General features: G+C 42.4%; 1 protein-coding gene across 1 annotated transcript in view; it reads right to left on the reverse strand.

Moving 5' to 3' along the window:
- The window catches only part of LOC136867302 (serine protease snake), a 79645-nt gene that overhangs the window by 12016 nt on the left and 46007 nt on the right, over positions 1-21622 (reverse strand). Inside the window, 1 exon segment of the mRNA XM_067144457.2 lies at positions 15083-15201. Within this exon segment, the coding sequence (XP_067000558.2) occupies positions 15083-15201 (119 nt within the window).

Consider the following 21622-nt stretch of genomic DNA (forward strand, 5'->3'; position numbering starts at 1 on the left):
TGTTGGAATACCACCGGACTGAGCTAAAATCGAACCTGCCAAGTTGGGGTCAGAAGGCCAGCGCCTGAACCGTCTGAGCGACTCATCCCGGCTTTCCCACGAGTAATATAAATAATTCGTATGGCTTTTTCTAGCCGAGTGCAGCCCTTGTACGGCAGACCCTCCGATGAGGGTGGGCGGCATCTGCCATGTGTAGGTAACTGCGTGTTATTGTGATGGAGGATACTGTTATGTGTGGTGTGTGAGTTGCAGGGATGTTGGAGACGGCACAAACACCCAGCCCCCGGACCATTGGAATTAACCAATTAAGGTTAAAATCCCCGACCCGACCGGTAATCGAACCCGGGACCCTCTGAACCGAAGGCCAGTACGCTGACCATTCAGCCAACGAGTCGGACTTCACGAGTAATGTAGTATATATAAATGCGTAAAATGAGTTCTAACATTGTAATAAAACGCTTCCGGGCTCGTGTCCTTCTTCTTCGTGTGAGGAATGTGTCGTGAAAGTTTGGTCAGCCTGTATTGTTACACTCTGCACGGTATATAAGAACAGTAAATTATTCACAATATCAATATTTTATTTAATACGCAAGATCCACACCTGGGAGAAGCTTCACCAGGGAAATCGGTTTTCACCAATAAGCTTCCATAAATTTTAAGGTAACATAATATAGAATACTGTCACATCTAAATGTCTAGTACTGTCGTGAAATTTAGGAGTTTTAATAAAACAGAGGGAATTAATGGAACTGAAAAGAATCTGTGAAATTCGTCCTTAGACAAAAGGAAAGAGTCAACAGGACACTCGAATCTAGTGTAATTAGTGTACAAAGCAAAAGTGTAATATCAGTCAAATGGGTGACATTTTCTATCTCTCACTCTCACGAATAACGTACTGGCCTTCGGTTCAGAGGGTCCCGGGTTCGATTCCCGGCCGGGTCGGGGATTTTAACCTTCATTGGTTAATTCCAACGGCCCGGGGGCTGGGTGTTTGTGCTGTCCCCAACATCCCTGCAAATCACACACCACACATAACACTATCCTCCACCACAATAACACGCAGTTACCTACACATGGCAGATGCCGCCCACCCTCATCGGAGGGTCTGCCTTACAAGGGCTGCACTCGGCTAGAAATAGCCACACGAAATTATTACTCTCACGAATGGTCCGATGCCCTAGGTAGGATGTTAGATCTCGTAAAGCAATAATCAGCATCACTCTCATGAACACTTCATATTCGTAGGGTGGAAACTGCTCTACAAAATACAACACTTTATTCGGTACCTATGTCGTCTCCAGGCGATCACGAATTCCGACACTGAAGAGACGTACACTCGTGATTGACCGCCAGAAGCAGGCTGGTGTAAACCATCTCGTGACAGGATCACAGCCAATCACACTTAAATTTCCGCCTAACAGGCACGAACCCGTCATATCGAGACATGAAAAATTAAGTTCCCAGAAGGAAACTATAATTTAATTTCATCGATTGCTAATGTTAAAGATGTTTAGTCTCTTCAGACCTTTTCAATAGTGAAATAATAATAATAATAATAATGATGATAATAATAATAATAATGTTATTTGCTTTACGTCCCACTAACTACTTTTTAAGGTCTTCGGGGACGCCGAGGTGCCGGAATTTAGTCCCGCAGGAGTTCTTTTACGTGCCAGTGAATCTACCGACACGGGGCTGTCGTATTTGAGCACCTTCAAATACCACCGGACTGAGCCAGGATCAAACCTGCCAAGTTGGGGTTAGAAGGCCAGCGCCTTAACCGTCTGAGCCACTCAGCCCGGCAGTGTGAAATTATCAGCGCTTTGCTCCCGGAGAGTTTAAATGTGTTTCTCACATCGAAGATGTTTGTCGATGGTCACAACCAGCCACAATCAAGAGGTACTAGAGTAGACTAGAGTCCTGTGCCTGGAAATCGGTACTATTCGAGTGCAGTATCGAGTCCGTGAAAACGTGTGTCACCATCAACTCTGAGTCGTTCGTAGAATTACGTGTAAACGGAACGTGTAGCTATGAAATGATGGGATGATAATAAAAAGAACTGTTACAGTACTTGCCGTACCGGATGTGATCATTAGCACCATACGAGTTGTATACGTTATATTTACTCTTTATCCTCATTTATTTTGCTCGGGCTTCGATGAGATGAAGCAAACTTCAAAGTGAGAGTGTTTTAAAGTCGAATATCCTTCCTGATGCCAATCTCATCAGAGGAACCAATGAAAACGAAGTGGATGAGATGAATGATTTTCGAGCTGTGAACGAGAGGAAGGCGAGTTTGAAAGAGGACTTTCCTAGCATTTTTCAAGAGATGAAATGAGATACCGCAAAAAAAAAAAAAAAAAAAAAAAAAAAAAATTGAGAATGGTCAGTGAAAAATTCTAAATTCCCATGGAGGGAATTAGATATTTTTCACCAATAGGGTTTTGGTGCCGGGAGTGTCTGAAGACATGTTCGGCTCGCCAGGTGCAGGTCTTTCGAGTTGACTCCCATAGGCGACCTGCGCGTCGTGATGAGGATGAAATGATGATGAAGACAACACATACACCCAGCCCCCGTGCCATTGGAATTAACCAATTAAGGTTAAAATCCCCGACCCAGCCGGGAATCGAACCCGGGACCCTCTGAACCGAAGGCCAGTACGCTGACCGTTCAGCCAACGAGTCGGACATTATTATTATTATTATTATTATTATTATTATTATTATTATTATTATTATTATTATTATTATTATTATTATTATCTATCTTAATCTGTTTACCCTCCAGGGTCGGCTTTTCCCTCGGACTTAGCGAGGGATCGCACCTCTACCGCCTCAAGGGCAGTGTCCTAGAGCTTCAGACATCGGGTCGGGAGATACAACTGGGGAGAATGACCAGTACCTCGCCCAGGCGGCCTCACCTGCTATGCTGAACAGGGGCCTTGCGGGGGGATGGAAAGATTGGAAGGGATAGACAAGGAAGAGGGCAGGAAGCGGCCGTGGCCTTAAGTTAGGTACCATCCCGGCATTCGCCTGGAGGAGAAGTGGGAAACCACGGAAAACCACTTCCAGGATGGCTGAGGTGGGAATCGAACCCACCTCTACTCAGTTGACCTCCCGAGGCTGAGTGGACCCCGTTCCAGCCCTCATACCACTTTTCAAATTTCGTGGCAGAGCCGGGAATCGAACCCGGACCTCCGGGGGTGGCAGCTAATCACACTAACCACTACACCACAGAGGCGGATATTATTATTATTATTATTATTATTATTATTATTATTATTATTATTATTATTATTATTATTATTATTATTATTATTATTATTATTATTATTATTATTATTATTATTATTGCAACTTGAAGAGGGCCTCTCCCTAGAGTTAGGCAGCGCTTTAAACATCTGGCTTTCGTGTCATCTAGTGGCGATATGCTGGACTCTATCCAAGTATGCATTCTGACACCTACCTATAGGTATCGCTTAATTGTTTGAGGTTGCTACCTGCAGTATGTTGGAACTTTTAGGGAGAAATGTCATGATCAGGGGTTGGCACCTTCTGTTAAGTCACTGCTAAAGGTTGTCCCTACTGCTTTTCTCCACAGACAATGATATGCCAGTCTGTCATTTTGAAACGGTCCAGCTCCATAGCTAAATGGTTAGCGTGCTGGTCTTTGGTCACTGGGGTCCCGGGTTCAATTCCCGACAGGGTCGGGAATTTTAACCATAATTGGTTAATTTTGCTGGCACTGGGGCTGGGTGTATGTGTCGCCTTCATCATTACTTCATCCTAATCACGACACGCAGGTCACCTACGGGTGTCAGTTCAAAAGACCTGCACCTGGTGAGCCGAACTTGTCTTCGCACACTCCCAGCACTAAAAGCCATACGCCATTTCATTTTTCATTGTAAAAGGGACTTGCTAATGCCTTCTGAATATTGTCTTGACTCTTGGATCATCGGCTGAGGTTCGGACCTCGCTGAAGCCAGCTGGCGCGCTGGGTCACCTAGTAAGGTAGGTTTCTACATCCTAAACATTTAACTCTAAAATTTTCCAGTGGCCGACGAAGGTAATTATTCTTCAGCATATTAGAATTTAAAGGTTAGGGGAGTGTCATAACCTTTTGCAGTTTTAATGTGGGAATTTGTTAACGTAATTATTTTGGTATCATGCAGGTTTTCTAGTTTTCAAACCAGTGAATGTAGCAATCCAAATGGGTGTAACGTCTTAAAAGGAAGCATGGGTGTGGGCCCCCGTTCCTCTTTTCGTATTATTGTTTCTTGTCCCTAGGATTTCTAAATTTAATCGTTTCTTTCCATTTTTGGCTGTTAGAGTCTTTCCTTTTAGTCACGTAGTAGAAGGGGGTTACCCTCTGTTTCTTTAGGTCTCGTAATCCATTAGGTAAAGTCATGGGATCACTTGGATGGTTTCAGCATTCCTTTCTCTTTTGTGTTGGCCCATTTGCTATACTTATTTGTTGATCTCTTTTGTTCTTGGCCTGTATTGTAGTACGAGCTTAGCTCCTGTTGTTTCATCCCTTCCATTTATTGCGTTGGTTTTCCATTGCGTTGGTTTGCCTTTCCTTGAAAATAAAACGGCAGCGAGTGTTCAACGGTGGTTATAGTGGTATTTGAAGGTGCGTAGGCCTTGGAAAATGGAAACTCAGTTTTCCCTGGTTATTAGTGAGGCCCTGAGAGCACTCGACCTTTTTTTTTTTTTTATCAAGGGTACAAATCTTATTCAGTTTGTTATTCAGAGTGATCGATCACCCACCATTGTTATCTAATTTTGATTAAGGAGAAACAAAAGAGAAAAAGACAAGACATAGTAAATAATTAAGAGATTTTCCTTCATGAGGTCCTTTTATTTGTCCAGACGTACCGCTCTGCCGCGTTTTTCCCCACCACCTGTGGCCTACTGTGAAGTTGGAATTCGTCTTTTCTCTTACATTAAATTAAGTTCTGAAGAACTGAATCGCAATAATTTCTCTGTAGCTGGTAGTACCGGTAATCAAGGAAAGAGTGTTGAGCAACATGGCTGGAGTTCACAATGGATTTCTGCAAACCCCGTAACAGGTCTTCTTCTTCCGTAACGCATTTCAGCTGATTGTAAGCTGACCTGGATGAAGCCGGTACGGACACTAAATTACGTGCTTAGCATAATTATGCAGTTTCAACAGCAAATCCTTTCCACCTGTATTTTTAATTTCTTTTACATGTGTATATATTTTGTGAGGATGTGGTTAGAAAGTGATGTATTTAGAGCGCTCCTAAAATACTGTAATATATCACGTATCATGCATGACATAATTATATTGGTCTCTAACGATATTAGGCCAGTTACGTGGTATATTTCTTCCGTCTATATTGCGGGCCGATGACCTTCGATGTTAGGCCCCTTAAAACAACAAGCATCATCATCGTCTATATTGCCTGGAATTTGTTAAGATACGGATTCATTTGAGCATCTAGTATTCTAATGCTCTAACGTATTCATTCAGCACCCAGTTTACCACTCGGCTTGTTGTGGCTCACGGGTGCGTGAATTCACGCGTAATCGAGTCCTCACGCACAGCGAGTCCGAGTACGGACAGCAAAGAATCGACAATCGTGTTTCCAAGCATCACTTGCGCAAATTACTATACAACAGCTCTATAATAGGCTGCATTCCAACCTTAGATTTATCTCCTGGCCCTCAGAAGTGTAATTTACCCTAGCCTGGGTCACGCGGCCTGAGTCTGTACCGAGTTTTGATGTACTGACTAGCTCGGCCTTCTGAACTTGGTAGGTTGGATCCTGGCTTAGTTCGGTGGTATTTGAAGGTGCTGAAATAATATAGCCTCGTGTCGGAAGATTTACTGGTACGTTAAAAAACTCCTGCGGGACAAAATTCCGGCAACTCGACCTCTCCGAAAACGATAACAATAGTTATTGGGACGTATAATCAATAACAGTATTCTTTGTACCGTGTTTTATCTTTGTATATTACTGTCAAACATCCTAATTGTATTACTTATTTTTGTCTATACTCATATTATAAAGAGGAAAAATTTGTATATTTGTTTGTAACGGACAGACTCAAAAACTACTGAACAGATTTTAAAAATTACTTCACCTATAGAAAGCTACATTGCCAGTGAATAACATGGACTGCATTTTATTTTCAAAACAATTCGAGGGGGGTGGCGACGGGAAGAGATATTTAAAAAAAAGGGCTAATATAGGTGAAATATCACATTTGTCGTACAAGGACGAGACAAAGCTCATTTTAAGCCCCTTGATGAGAAGAACAAAACTCGGTAAGCCCTATGGGCCCGAAAACCATGTTTTAAGGCCCTAAAACCGACCGTTATGGAGATATTGGCACCACACTAGGCCTTCCCCTGCTCTAGGAATCGGATAAAAAAAAATATGAACTGCCGTAACCATGGTAACGTCAGCTTCAGGATTCTAGAGCAGCGAGATTATGCATGTACGTTTGGGCATAGCTGCCAAACAAAACTGGTACACATAAGACTTACTATCTGGAAAAAATATACTGTTGTGTAAGACACTCATAGGACTCCTTTGGGCGGGGATGGAAAGGGGGTGAAGTATAAAAATAATATATATATATATATGTCATTGTTTGTTTGCATGTGTGTATGTATTACATCTCCTCCTAAACTACTGGAGCGATTTCAACCAAATTTGGTACACTTATGACTTACTGTAGTATCAGGAAACAAACCGCGTGGGGATAAGATACCCCTAGCGCCCTTACGCGCAGGGGGCGAGGGGTAAGGTATAAAAATAATCTAGAATAGTATGGAATCCATAGTTCTCGTGGTCACTGAAATGAATAGTGACACTCCAATTTTTTTAAAGTTCATGTTCAGCCCCCTTTGGGATGGGGGTGAGTGGGAAGTGAGATATAAAAATAATGGAAAATAGTGTCGAATCCACATTTTTCGGGGTCACTGAGATGAATGGTGACAATCCAGATGTTTTATCTCTCAGGAGTGTGGGGGCGAGATTGGGACAGTCTCATTGGCAGTTGAAATCCTGTACATCGTATCTATAGTGCGACGGCTAAATACATATAGTTCTCACTTATTAATTTTTGACAGGATCAAATACTTCCCAGTCGATTCGAGCTTCCATATGGAGAAAGTTTTACTCGAAGATTAAATAATCTAAAACTTGAAATCACACACAACTAAATAATTCTAAAACTACATAATAAATTCTATAAAATGCACTTCACACATAACTAACCGGTAATGCAAATCTTAAAGGGGGGCCGATGACCTTCGATGTTAGGCCCCTTTAAACAACAAGCATCATCAACAAACAAGCATCAAATCTTAAAGGTAAACATTCAGAAACTATCCGGGCAACGCCGGGTACTACAGCTAGTAGAATATAGTATTACTGTGAATACTCTATTTCTAGTAAATGTACAGCCACTGTCTTTATCAGGTAGGCTTTTATCGCCTCGGTTTCCAAAGAAGGAAGTAAGTAATAAACAGGAAGTGGAAAGTTGTTCTATCATTTGCTTATCAGTTTTAAAACAAGGATGTAGTTCTTAATTACTTGCAGAATGTGACAGCAATGGTTCCCTTACACTGCATAGAAAACCATGACAGTGCCTCTCGTACCATCACGGATAATTTCCTTCCTTAAGCACCATGAGTTGCCAAATTCCTGAAGTAGCAAACGAACGTTTGAAATCTTCCTTCAACTTCCGGGAGACTGGTGTTTTACCAGATATCTTTAAGTAGGCCTAAATCAGGAACAGCGCATGCAGGGCTTGTACTAACCGTGCTTAACGAAGTGTGGCGGAGTAAGGATCGGGGGAATTATATTTTGATTTATTCGTTTTTGTAAGACTGTTCCGCTGAGGAAGTAAGATGACCACTTGACTTTACAAAGCGTTACAGCGTCGTACCAGAAACTTGTGGTGTACTAAAACTAGTGAGTCGCGTATCCACGTTGAGCCCAAAGGGTGAGGTTGTAGGAGCGTTCCAGCAATTTTGTCACCAAGGAAGCTCATTAAACTTCCGAAATGCTTCTTTTCAATTTTTTTTTTTATTGCTATTTGCTTTTCGTCGTACCGACACAGATAGGTTTTATGGCGACGATGGGATGGGAAATGCCTAGGAAGTGGAAGGATGCGGCCGTGGCCTTAATTAAGGTGCAGCCCCGGCATTTGCCTGGCGTGAAAATGGGAAACCACGGAAAACCAACTTCAGGGCTGCCGACAGTGGGGCTCGAACCCACGATCTCCCGATTACTGGATACTTCCAAAATGAATGTGCAACGTGACGTTGACAAGATCATTATATAAATGACTGTGAGTTTTCTTCGCCCGGCACCTCGGCGTCTCCAAAAACCATTAAAGTAGTTAGTAGGACGTAAAGCCAATAATATTATTATTATTATTATTATTATTATTATTATTATTATTATTATTATTATTATTCTATTATTTTCCCGTGATTCCCCAAAATGTTGACATGTTTTATTTTTCTTTTACAACTGCCAATTTAATTTCCTATACAATTTTTAGTTATACCTCAACTACTTTACATACTATACAACTCCTAAAGTTCATATCATGCGTGTCGTATTTTTCCCTCCACGGTTCGTCCACGCTGAATTTTAAATTCCCGGGGAAGCGAAATCCCCTGTGAAACGTCGACCAGCATCGCAAGCTATGGGCTTTCGTGTGTCACAGGAGACTGATTTATTTTCAGTGGTAATCGTAAAAAAAGAATTATATTGTCCTTAAGAATGAGTTCTAATAGAGAGTAAACGAACATTTTTTTGCTACTTTCTTTACGTCGCATCTCCACAGATAGGTCTTATGGCGACGATGGGACAGGAAATTCCTAGGAGTAGGAAGGAAGCGGCCGTGGCCTTAATTAAGGTACAGCCCCAGTATTTGCCTGGTGTGAAAATAGGAAGCCACTGAAAGCCATCGTCAGGGCTGCCGTCAGTGGGGCTCGAACCCATTATCTCCCGGATGCAAGCTCACAGCTGCGCCCCCCTAAACGCACGGCCAACCGTTTCCAGTTTCTAATTAAGGCAATTCGAATCACGGCCAATATATGACGGGTTTCTAAACTCAAGAACCATATTCTTATGGTGCGGATTCCACATAAAATTGGACCATGATCTAAGCAGTCAGTAAAACTACAATCTAGCTGTTTGAAACTAGTTGGCGTGCCATGAATTGTTGGGTTTACGATGTCGAAGGATGTATTCGTAAATCTTCCTCAATGAATCAATTGCACGCCTTTGAAATGTAGATATATTGTAGAATGTTGAAAATCGCATGGGTAGACCACGTCACCAACGAGGAGGTACTTTGTGGTGCCGGGAAATCATACGAAGTCTGAACCCTCACAAAACGCACGGAAGCTGCCTGTTCGGCCACATCTTATAAAATAACAAATACAGCCTGTTATAAGGTAAGATAGAAAGAGAGAGCGATAGAGGGAAAAATAGATGGAAGAAAAGGAAGAGGAAGAAGGTTTGGAATGTTAACAGATGTCAAACAAGGGAGAAGCTATGAACAACTGAAACAAGATGTTCAGGACAGAGAATCATGCAGGATGTCTAGTTGATACCTGTCTCAAGACATATTCAGAAGAAGAAGAAGAAGAAGAAGAAGAAGAAGAAGAAGAAGAAAGGAAAGATTAACGTGAGTGATCACCGAGCGGAGTGGGTGCGCGTGTTAACGCGCTGCGGCTATGACGCTGAGCTCTGCATTCGAGAGCCGCGTGCTTTCGAACACCACCGTCGACTGTCCTGAGAATGGTTTCCTGTGGTTTCTCATTTTCACTTCGAGGCAAATATCGGGGCATATCCTATTCAAATGCCACAGCCGATTCCTTCCAACTCCTTACCCAATTTCCATTCACCAGCATTCATTTCATCTTCATTAGCTCCTCAACTCAGTTTGCGTTAGGAAGAGCATCCGGCCGTAAAATCTTGCCATATAAATGTATCTCACCTCATCCCCGACCCCGTTTGAAGAAACGGGGTGAAGGGATAGACATATAATGTTGATATTCGCGATTACCCCGGGCGCGGAACCTCTGACAGTGGCTCGACCAAATCTGATACGAGAAAGGCAAAACAGGAAACGGTCCTGCATGATGGTCGCCAGTATTTTATGGGGAAACAGTACAAGAACAAGAAGACTTCCTTCTGCCATCGAAGCCCGTGGCCATTAAATTTCCTTGGTAACGTATCCTGCTCCATTCGCCTCACATAACCGCGTGTGCACAGCTTCATCGAACGTCTCGATTTCTAACTTTTAATACTCCATTTGGAAAATTCTTCAGTCTTTGTTCCACATGTCTGCACAGGAATCATTATCACTACTTTGATGTTTGTTACATCTGGGTTATAGATACGACACCCAAATTCCACCCAGTTTTCACTCTTATAAAGCAAACGTGTCCTCAAAACAGAGTAATATAGGGATTATATGAAATCAATCATTCAATCAATAAATCATCATCCATCTGCATTTAGGGCAGTCGCCCAGCTGGCAGATTCCCCGTTAGTCGTTTATCCAGTTCTTTGTTAGATAATTTCAAAGAAGTTGGATTTTTTTGCTACTTGTTTTACGTCGTACCGACACAGATAGGTCTTATGGCGACGATGAGTTAGGAAAGGTCTAGGACTGGGAAGGAAGCGGCCGTGGCCTTAATTAAGGTACAGTTCCAGCATTTGCCTGGTATGAAAATGGGAAACCACGGAAAACCATTTTCAGGGATGCCGACAGTGGGATTCGAACTTACTATATTCCGGATGCAAGATCATAGCTGCGCTCCCCTAACCGCACGGCGAACTCGCCCGGTAGTTGGAAATTTATCAAATATCTCACTCAGTAAATTATCCAGGAGTTCCTCTTGCTATAAACGAATATTTGCCCCAATTTATCCTTTTGAATTCTAACTTTATCTTCATATTCTACTTCTAAAAACACTACTCAAAATTATTCGTCCGCTGTCAACATTCGACGCCATCTCTAAATCGACAGTTTGGATATACCGCTTAGTAGCAGTTTGTCTTCTTGTTCCCAAGTCTTCCCAGCCAAAAGTTTGGAACATTTGCGTAGCACTGCTCTTTCGTCAGAAATCGCGCACAAGAAGTCGTTTCTATTCTTTGGAATTTTCCAGTTCTCGATTCAATTAACCCTGGTGATGGATCCCATACAATGGAACCATGCTCTAATACTGAGTTATTACCAGTGACGTATACGTCCTCTCATTTGTATTCTTGCTAAAAATAACCTAATTACCCTCGTAATAACCTTATGAAGATATAACATTTATTGACAATCCCGCTTATATGATTATCCGAATGAATATATTTCCATATATTAACACCTAGATACTTATATTAATGCCTAGGTACTTACAGTGATCCCCATGAAGTACTTTCACCCCATTAACACAGGAATTAAAACTGAGGAATTCTTCCTCTTGGTGAAATTCTCAACCTGACTCTTCACTCCGTTTGCCATCATACCATTATCTGCTGACAACCTCACAACATTGTCATCTGCGTACTCTTTGACTTGTCAAAACGTGCTGCTAATCGCCTGCGAACTTACATTACCTCGATTCGAGTCCTCACTACGCTAACATCCGGGAGAACGGACGTACTGAGGACTTCACAGGGTTCATCTGCTTCAATTTCAAATTTCCTATGTGACATTCAATATTCTTGGTCAGCCCCGTGGTGTAAGGATAACGTTCATGGCCCGCACTCGGAGGCCCGGAGTTCGATTCCCAGCCAGTCCAGGCCATTTGGTTGGGCAGCAGTTGTTGGCAAGCCAAGGTCCAAGTGGGCTGTTGCACCACGGGTTTGATGGTTTGATCTTTTGTTACTCAGTCTTCTTATGTTTCCTTCTAACCGATATGCTTCAGTATTTTGCTGAAGTATAGTGTTGTGAAATGTTTATTTTGGGAAGTCCCATAGGAAAGACGAGTTGCTCTTAATCTCAAAGCAATATTGATGGAATATTGAACTGTCGAATTTCTCTGAAATTTTAAGCCAGCCAAAATCCTCGTAATAAGCCAGATTACAATGAAGAAACTTTTCATGATTGTGTGCAATGTTTACAATATTGTAAAACTAGCTCTCGTCGTCTTACAGGCGCGGAAAAAAAAGATACTGTCGACAGAATCTGTTGTAGTTTAAGTAATATAGAGTAAGTGCTCCAGTAAATGGTCACTTAAAGACCGTAAAATTACACTTTTACATTTAATCATTGAAATTACACTGACTGACAGTGACAATGCAACACCAAGGAGGAGTGGTTCGAAAGGGATGAAAGTTGGGGAAAAAACAGAGTCGGCACGGAAGAATAATTGATGTTTATTTCAAACCGATATGCAGGTTACACAATGCGCACGGCATCGACTCAGTAGGATGTAGGACCACCGCGAGCGGCGATGCACGCAGAAACACGTCGAGATACAGAGTCAATAAGAGTGCGGATGGTGTCCTGAGGGATGGTTCTCCATTCTCTGTCAACCATTTGCCACAGTTGGTCGTCCGTACGAGGCTGGGGCAGAGTTTGCAAACGGCGTCCAATGAGATCCCACACGTGTTCGATTGGTGAGAGATCCGGAGAGTACGCTGGCCACGGAAGCATCTGTACACCTCGTAGAGCCTCTTGGGAGATGCGAGCAGTGTGTGGGCGGGCATTATCCTGCTGAAACAGAGCATTGGGCAGCCCCTGAAGGTACGGGAGTGCCACCGGCCGCAGCACATGCTGCACGTAGCGGTGGGCATTTAACGTGCCTTGAATACGCACTAGAGGTGACGTGGAATCATACGCAATAGCGCCCTAAACCATGATGCCGCGTTGTCTAGCGGTAGGGCGCTCCACAGTTACTGCCGGATTTGACCTTTCTCCACGCCGACGCCACACTCGTCTGCGGTGACTATCACTGACAGAACAGAAGCGTGACTCATCGGAGAACACGACGTTCCGCCATTCCCTCATCCAAGTCGCTCTAGCCCGGCACCATGTCAGGCGTGCACGTCTATGCTGTGTATGCTGTGGAGTCAATGGTAGTCTTCTGAGCAGACGCCGGGAGTGCAGGCCTCCTTCAACCAATCGACGGGAAATTGTTCTGGTCGATATTGGAACAGCCAGGCTGTCTTGCACATGCTGAAGAATGGTGGTTGACGTGGCGTGCGGGGCTGCCACCGCTTGGCGGCGGATGCGCCGATCCTCGCGTGCTGACGTCACTCGGGCTGCGCCTGGACCCCTCGCACGTGCCACATGTCCCTTCGCCAACCATCTTCGCCACAGGCGCTGCACCGTGGACACATCCCTATGGGTATCGGCTGCGATTTGACGAAGCGACCAACCTGCCCTTCTCAGCCCGATCACCATACCCCTCGTAAAGTCGTCTGTCTGCTGGAAATGCCCCCGTTGACGGCGGCCTGGCATTCTTAGCTATACACGTGTCCTGTGGCACACGACAACACGTTCTACAATGACTGTAGGCTGAGAAATCACGGTACGAAGTGGGCCATTCGCCAACGCCGTGTCCCATTTATCGTTCGCTACGTGCGCAGCACAGCGGCGCATTTCACATCATGAGCATACCTCAGTGACGTCAGTCTACCCTGCAATTGGCATAAAGTTCTGACCACTCCTTCTTGGTGTTGCATTTGCTCTGTCAGTCAGTGTATTTGTCTGAAATTCGTTTCCCACAGTTAATTTCTGATGAATGGGGACTTGAATTACTGATTTAGTACCTCAAAATATAACAAATACAAAACTTGTGATGTCTAAGTTCCTGTTTGCTTCCACACCGATGGCCATTTCGTTCTATTCGTTGACTACCCTACACCGATAAATAATCAGAAATAAAACCAAGTTATAAAGACTTCATTTTCTATACCTATACTTTTATTTTAGAGCAGTTTGGAAGTATATGAGCGAAACTACTCGAAATATGTTTTTGCTGATCCAGAAATGCCAATTAGGCATATTTATATGGCACCAATCACTAAGTTACATCATTTCTTTTATTTTAATATGAACTACCTTTACACGTACTCTGTGACTGGATAGAAGCTTGGTGCCCCTTATTAAAAATATTTTAAGTTATAACTAATATTTTACTGATTCCGATAATAATGATGATGATGATAATAATAATAATAATAATAATAATAATAATAATAATAATAATAATAATAATAATAATAATAATGCAGGGCTGAGTGGCTCAGACGATTGAGCGATGGCCTTCTGACCTAACTTGGCAGATTCAGTTCTGGCTCAGTCCGGTGATATTTGAAGGTGCACAATATGTCAGCCTCGTGTCGGTAGATTTACTGGCACGTAAAAGAACACCAGCGGGACAAAATTCCGGCACCTTGGCGTCTCCGAAAACCATAAAAAGTAGTTAGTGGGACGTAAAGCAAATAACATAATAATAACAACAATATATGTACTCAATACTGTGGTGCAAGCCTTCTGAATTGGTGCCACTTAGGAGCCCTTCCAATTTCTCATTCCGATTGTGGTGCTACCTTTCAACTAAAGCAGAATTTCACTGGAACGGATACTATGGCATAATTGATTTAATTTTGTTGGGCGATATTTCGTGCTGTACAACAATGACCGTCCTTTAAAAATTGTTTACCACGGCCAGGGTGGAACCCACGAACTTGGGCATTCACTAGTATAGTCATGCTATAAATTTTGGGTGACTTTTTTTGCTAGTGGCTTTACCTCGCAGCGACGCAGATAGGTCTTATGACGACGATGGGATATGAAAGGCCTAGGAGTTGGAAGGAAGTGGCCGTGTCCTTAATTAAGGTTCAGTCCCAGCATTTACCTGGCGTGAAAACGGGAAACCACGGAAAACCATCGTCAGGGCTGCCAACAGTCTGATTCGAACCCACTATCTCCCGGATGCAAACTCACAGCTGCGCGCTCCTAACCGCACGGCTAACTCGTCCGGTTACAGAGAAATAGTGTGGTTAGTTAGTAAATTTAGATGTTAGATGCCCAGTGAACTGCATTTTATTAATCTGGTGAAGGTTCCTACTTACAATCTGGAGACTGCTTCAACGCAGTGGGCTGCTGTTAGGACGTACTGACTGCTGATCAGTGTTCCTCCACATTGCCATGATAAGCTCTGCTTTCCTTTCTGTTCATAACCCAAGGCAGCCTGCAACACAAAGTTCAAACTTAATAAATCACTTCTATTTTTCCTCTTTGATAAAGCTTGTTTCAAAGAGCGAGTAATTAGATTAATATTGTAGGGCTGAAAATCCCTGAATTCTGACATCTTTTGTTACAAGAGATCTAAGTTAATAGTAATTTACACATCAAATGACTAAAAAAAAGAATGTCACCCATTCTTCATGTGTTATATACATTATTTTGCATCGCCATTCAAATAAACACTGATAAATAGGACAGACAATCGCCTGTAAGAGCTCATTCGTTGTTACTACTGCTACTACTAGTACTACTACTATACTTGGGGACAGAACATGATGACCTCGCCTAACACTACCACTCTTCAGCGGCAGCCCGGTGTCTATTAGCGGCTTATAGGATTTACTTCGTCTACTGTAGCCGGGGTTGCCAAATCGTCTATTGCACTCGACACGAAGAAAGGCTAAAGACTGAAGAGACTGGAAGAAAGTGGTTTGGCAACCTCTCCACACCAAACAAGGATCACTTAGAACTCCTTAACTCAGCAGGGTGCAGGTTGGGATTGACTGCTGGCTTCCAGCTCGCTTCCAGGAACTGAGGCCGTCATGTTTTGAAGTATACTACTACTACTACTACTACTACTACTACAAGAAGTTAATATAAGTAAAGTGCCTCTTCGGAGCTCACTATCTTTTAGTCGTGGTAGACGCAAACAGAGTGTGTGTTTAATGTAGCGTTGCTTACTTTAGCTTGAATCTAACTCCCTTCTTCCATCTTTTATGCATCAGATATCAACGTCGGTCAGTTCTCTGTCCTCGACGCTGGTAGTTTTGACATCCCCTCAGCGTTAGATTTGTAATTTCCTATACTTACTGAACACTATTTTCATACATGAGTTAGAACATCTATCTATTTACCTAGCTATCTGTCCATTTGGCTTTGATATCGTAGAGGTGACTGGAATATAATGGCCCAGTGAGAAAACAAAACTATCTTTAATTTTGAATAAATACATTTAACAACTATATAAAAAATATGTCTCCTTGGCTGAATGGTCAGTGGAGAGGCCTTCGGTTCAGAGCGTCCCAGGTTCGATTCCCAGTCGGGTCGGGGATTTTAATCGCCTCTGATTAATTCTTCAGGCTCTGGAACTGGGTGTTTGTCCCAACACTCTCCTCTTCAAATTCAGAGAATACAACACACTACCAACCATCACAGAAACACGCAATAGTGATTACATCCCTCCGCATAGGGTTGGCGTCCGGAAGGCCATCCGGCCGTAAAACAGGGCAAAATACCCATGTGTGACACTGTTCACACCCACTACCCCACAGGTGTGGGAAAATCGGTGGGAGAATAATAATAAGAATAAGAAGAAAAACTATCTCAAGAAGAAACCACTTAACTTCTTCCTCTTTTCAGGTACAATTCTACTACTATATGGTTTCTTTTTCAGGTAGTCTGTAAATGTACTTATTCAAAATTGGTTTTTACAGACTAAAGAATCTAACAGTTATTAATGGACTGAGTAGAAACTGAAAAGAGAGGGCTTCAGATATTACAAGATATCATCTTCTGTCCAGGCAGGCAAACAAAATTTGGTCATCAGCATATAGCAGCGTACCTAATTTCAGGTATTTGTTTTGATACTACGATGGGGGTGGCGTCTCCAGTCTATTACAAGAAGGTTCATTTATATGTCCGCCTCTGTGGTGTAGTGGTTCGTGTGATTAGCTGCCATCTCCGGAGCCCCGGGTTCGATTCCCGGCTCTGCCACGAAATTTGAGAAGTGGTACGAGGTCTGGAACGGGCTCCACTCAACCTTAGGAGGTCAATTGAGTAGATGGGGTTCAATTCGCACCTCGGCCATCCTGGAAGTGGTTTTCCGTGGTTTCCTAATTCTCCTCCAGGCAAATGCCGAAATGGTGCCTAACTTAAGGCCACGGCCGCTTCCTTCCCTCTTCCTTGTCTATCCCTTCCAAACTTCCTATCCCCCATAAGGCACTTATTTAGCATAGCAGGTGAGGCCACCTGGGTGACGTACTGGTCCTCCTTTCAGTTGTATCCCCGACCTAAAATCTCATGCTCCAGGGACACTGCCCTTGAGGCGGTAGAGGCAGAATCCCTCACTGAGTCGGAGGGAAATACCAACCCTGGAGGATAAATGGATTAAAGAAGAAAGAAAGATTCAGGTATATGATAAAAATCACGTGGGTTAGGCTAGAATCTTGCTGTACTCCTCATTTGATTGGTTTCTGTGGTGAAATTGTAACCCTGACTGCAATATATTTTCCTTTTTTTTTTTCTTTTACATAAAATTGTGATAATGCCTCGATATGGTACTTCAACGTTATGTAGGTTATTTATTAGTTCGGCTACGTTTACTCTGTCGAGTGCATTTTTGCATTCCACAAATGCTACGTACGCGGATATGATGAATTCTCTATGCTTCTCTATTAACACTTTGAGGGAAAAGTAGCCATCATCACATGATCTTCCTTTCCGGAAGCAATTCTCTTTTCGTCTATTACCGGTACCGGGCGAATTGGCCGTGCGGTTAGCGGCGCTAGATAGTGGGTTCGAGCCCCACTATCGGCAGCCCTGAAGATGGATTTCCATGGTTTCCCATTTTCACACCCGGCAAATGCTGGGGCTGTGACTTAATTATAGCCATGGCCGCTTCCTTTTCACTCCTAGGCCTTTCCTATCCTATCATCGCTAAGGCCTATCTGTGTCGGTGCGACGAAAAGCCGATTGTAAAAAAGAATTCTCACCGATTGTGCTTGATAGTGTTTTTAAGTTTATTGTTGATTATGTTAGCGAGTATTTTGAAGCCTGAGTGAAGAAAACTTATTCCTATTAAATTTTCGCAATTTTTCGGATCGCCCGTATCATGAGTGGGTTCTGCGTGTCCTCTGTCAGCTCGCAGGAGGATTCCCACCTTGCATAATCCTGTTTAAAGACCGAAAGAAACTACAATTAAATATTTTCTCTGCATATTTCAATAATTCTAGTTTCAGACTATCTACGCATGGGGATTAATTTTGTTTGAGGTATGATATAATGTCTTCAGTAGTTTTATTCTCTGGTGTTTGGGATGTTGTGGCTATTTTGTGTGATGTCCAGAGACCTTGGAAAAACTGGAGCCATGCATCCTGACATATAGGTTTTATTTTGACATTTTTTCTGGTGTTTTTATCCAGGTGCTTTAGAATTTTGTATATTTGTGGCTGTAGTCTGTAGAAATCTGCATCAAGGTGAAGTACAAATTTATTCCATGATGTTCTTTGTAGTTCTCTGACTGCACTCTTGGCATTGGCCCGTTTATTGTGGTATTCTATCCATTAATGGATAAATATTTCTGATAATCATTGATTTCTTTTTTTTTTTTTTTTTTTTTTTTTTTGCTATTTGCTTTACGTCGCACCGACAGATATGTCTTACGGCGGCGATGGGATGGGAAAGGCCTAGGAATTGGAAGGAAGCGGCCGTGGCCTTAATTAGGGTACAGCCCCGGCATTTGCCTGGTATGAAAATGGGAAACCACGGAAAACTATCTTCAGGGCTGCCGACAGTGGGGCTCGAACCCACTATCTCCCGATTACTGGCATTGATTATTTGCTTGATATCTTCATTCCATTCCTTTTTTGTTCCCAGACTTTCGAAGGCAGCTTTCTTTAATACGGCTTGTAGATTCTACCCCTGAATTTCTATGTCTTCACCTTCCATGGCCGACTCAACGATTTCAGAGAAGTTCTGTTGATACAGCCATTTGATACTTCAGTTCCATAAGAGATATACAGTATTTTGAAGGTGGTATCCTAATTATTACGGAGTCTTTTCGTCTTCAACCATGCAGGTGTGTACCGTATTTTGCTTAATACTAGAAATTGATCTGTTTCTACTTCTGGACCTCGAAAGACACTAACATCAGTTCTGAAGCTTCCTCATTGCATATGATGTAATCAAGTCTGGATGTCAATCCTCTTGCAGACCAAGTTTATTTGTGACTGTCTGTGTTGGGATTTTGTATTCAAAATTCTTAACTTGCTGTACACATTGAAATCAATTAGCCTAGTCACATTTCTATTAGTAATACTTTCTCCAAATTTTCTTGCGTGGTTATCAACTGGTGTATTACCAACTTTCGCATTGAGATCACCCATTAGGATTAGCAAATCAGTTTTATTTGACCTTCTCGACTATTTTCAGATTATACCCATAAAAATAATCACATTCTATATCTTTGCTTTCAACAGGCATTAACACAGAGTATTCTTAGATGTCCACGAGAGCATTTAATTCAAAATTATATTATTCTCTCATTCCAGTACAAATGGTGCAAATTCCTTTATACTCAATCTTTTCTGTGCCATTAAATGACTCCAGATTTGGCTCGTTCGTTTCGGCAGACACAAGACTCCACTGTAGAACTGTAGATAATTCATTGTTTCCTTGCATCCCTTTAGCTTTTTTTCTTATTGTTCTTATTGAGATGACATGATGTGAATTGGCGCTTGGCTTTTAGTGCCAGGAGTGTCCGAGGACATGTTCGGCTCGCCAGGTGCAGGTCTTTTGATTTGACGGTCGTAGGCGACCTATATGTTGTGATGTCGTGCCGGCGAAATTAAGCAATGATGGTTAAAATTCCCGACCCTGCCGGGAATCGAAGTCGGGTCTCCTGTGACCAAAGGCCAGCACGCTAACCATTTAGTCATGGAGCTGGACTATTATTGAGGTATCTTTCTAGGCTAGGATATCATCTAGGTCATCTTTGTAGGATATAGTTACCTTGGACATTTCAGGTTCCATATTGCACTATACTCAATTTCTTCCATGTCCTATTCATTACTTGAGACATGCGTAAGTCGTCATCTGTATAATCTGTCCGGGTATATTTTGAGATGTGAAAGCATTAATTGCTTTAATTTGTTTATTAAGTACTCTGAGTTAGGGTTAACCAATAGAGAGCAAGTCTTGGGGTTAGGTATTCACCTCCAAGCCAGAAGGCTTTGAACAGCTTTGAACAGCATTTCCTTTGTCCTAGATGTTTAACTATAATTAGAAGTGATGGGCTATTCGATTCATTTTATTAATTCGATTATTTGAATTCATTTACCTTACTGACTCGAAAGTGATCCGATACACGGTACATTAGTCACCGTTCCTGTTCCATCTGTGTACTGGCAGGTAGAAGCAACAATATTCAATGGGTATTGCTACCATCAGTAACAACTCCATCATATATACAGAAATAGATATAAAAATGTATGTACCGTATTAAAAATAAGTTGAAATTAACGTAAAACAAGTGATATGTCGTATCTATATCAAGTGCTGACCCCCAGTAAATTGAAAACATTTCAGGAAGAAGCCAGTTAAAAATGAAATAAAGAAAATTACATTTCCGATACATAGACACTTGCTTATTATGTTATGGTGGGGGACCGCTGTTGCTCATGTCCGTAGGTTCAACCTTAAATTACCCTATACATGTCCCCCGGGTGGTGCTAAGTGAGCACATAAGAATAAGATAAGACTGAACTGTCGTATACGACCTCTCGGTCAAGGGAAATGGAGAAGAAACAAACCTAGAGGTCCTTCTCAGGGCCCTCAAGTTCGTAACATTGGCCGTTCAATGAAAATATGCCAGCTTAACATCGAGGGCATAAGCAGAGCAAAGTGTAAACACCTAGCAAAGATTCTCAAAGAACACCAGACTCATATCATCCTGCTTCGAGAAATCCAACTGCAATCCAGAGGGAGAATTCCAGGATTTAAATTAGTGTCCGCAGTTAATCATGCCAAGTACGGGATAGCCACCTATTTGAGGAACGATATCACTCACTATCTGGTCTTGCCATCCTCCTCAGGTAATGAAATATTTACTACCTCAATCAAAGTCAGTGATTTGACAGTAGTTAACGTATATAAACCTCCTGGAACTCCCTGACCATCTCCGCCAATTCAAACTCTGCAAAATCCAAGTATAACTGCAGGCGATATCAACAGCCATCACACACTATGGGGATACAAAGAGAACGACAGTAATGGGGAAAAGCTCACTGAATGGATGGAAACTTAAAACTTTAAACTTATCTATGATGCCAACGATAAGGTTTCCTTCTCTTCTGCACGATGGAACAAAAAATACACTCCGGATCTCTGCTTTGTAACGCAGTCACAACACCCACTCAGCAACATACGACGCACAGTGCTCAACAAATTTCCTCACAGCCAACACAGACCAATAATTCTCCAGTCTGGATTGCTTGTGCCTATCGTTCACTCCTGCTCGAAACAGAGGTGGAGTTTTTAAAAAGCCAATTGGGATGAATTGTCTAAACAGATTGACTCCAACCTGCGATGGAAAATACCTATTCATAGTAACTACAGCAAATTCGTCGGTGTAGTTAAAAGTGCAGCAA

This window comes from Anabrus simplex, chromosome 1 (genome assembly GCF_040414725.1).
Source record: "Anabrus simplex isolate iqAnaSimp1 chromosome 1, ASM4041472v1, whole genome shotgun sequence".
Taxonomy (NCBI): Eukaryota; Metazoa; Arthropoda; class Insecta; order Orthoptera; family Tettigoniidae; genus Anabrus; species Anabrus simplex.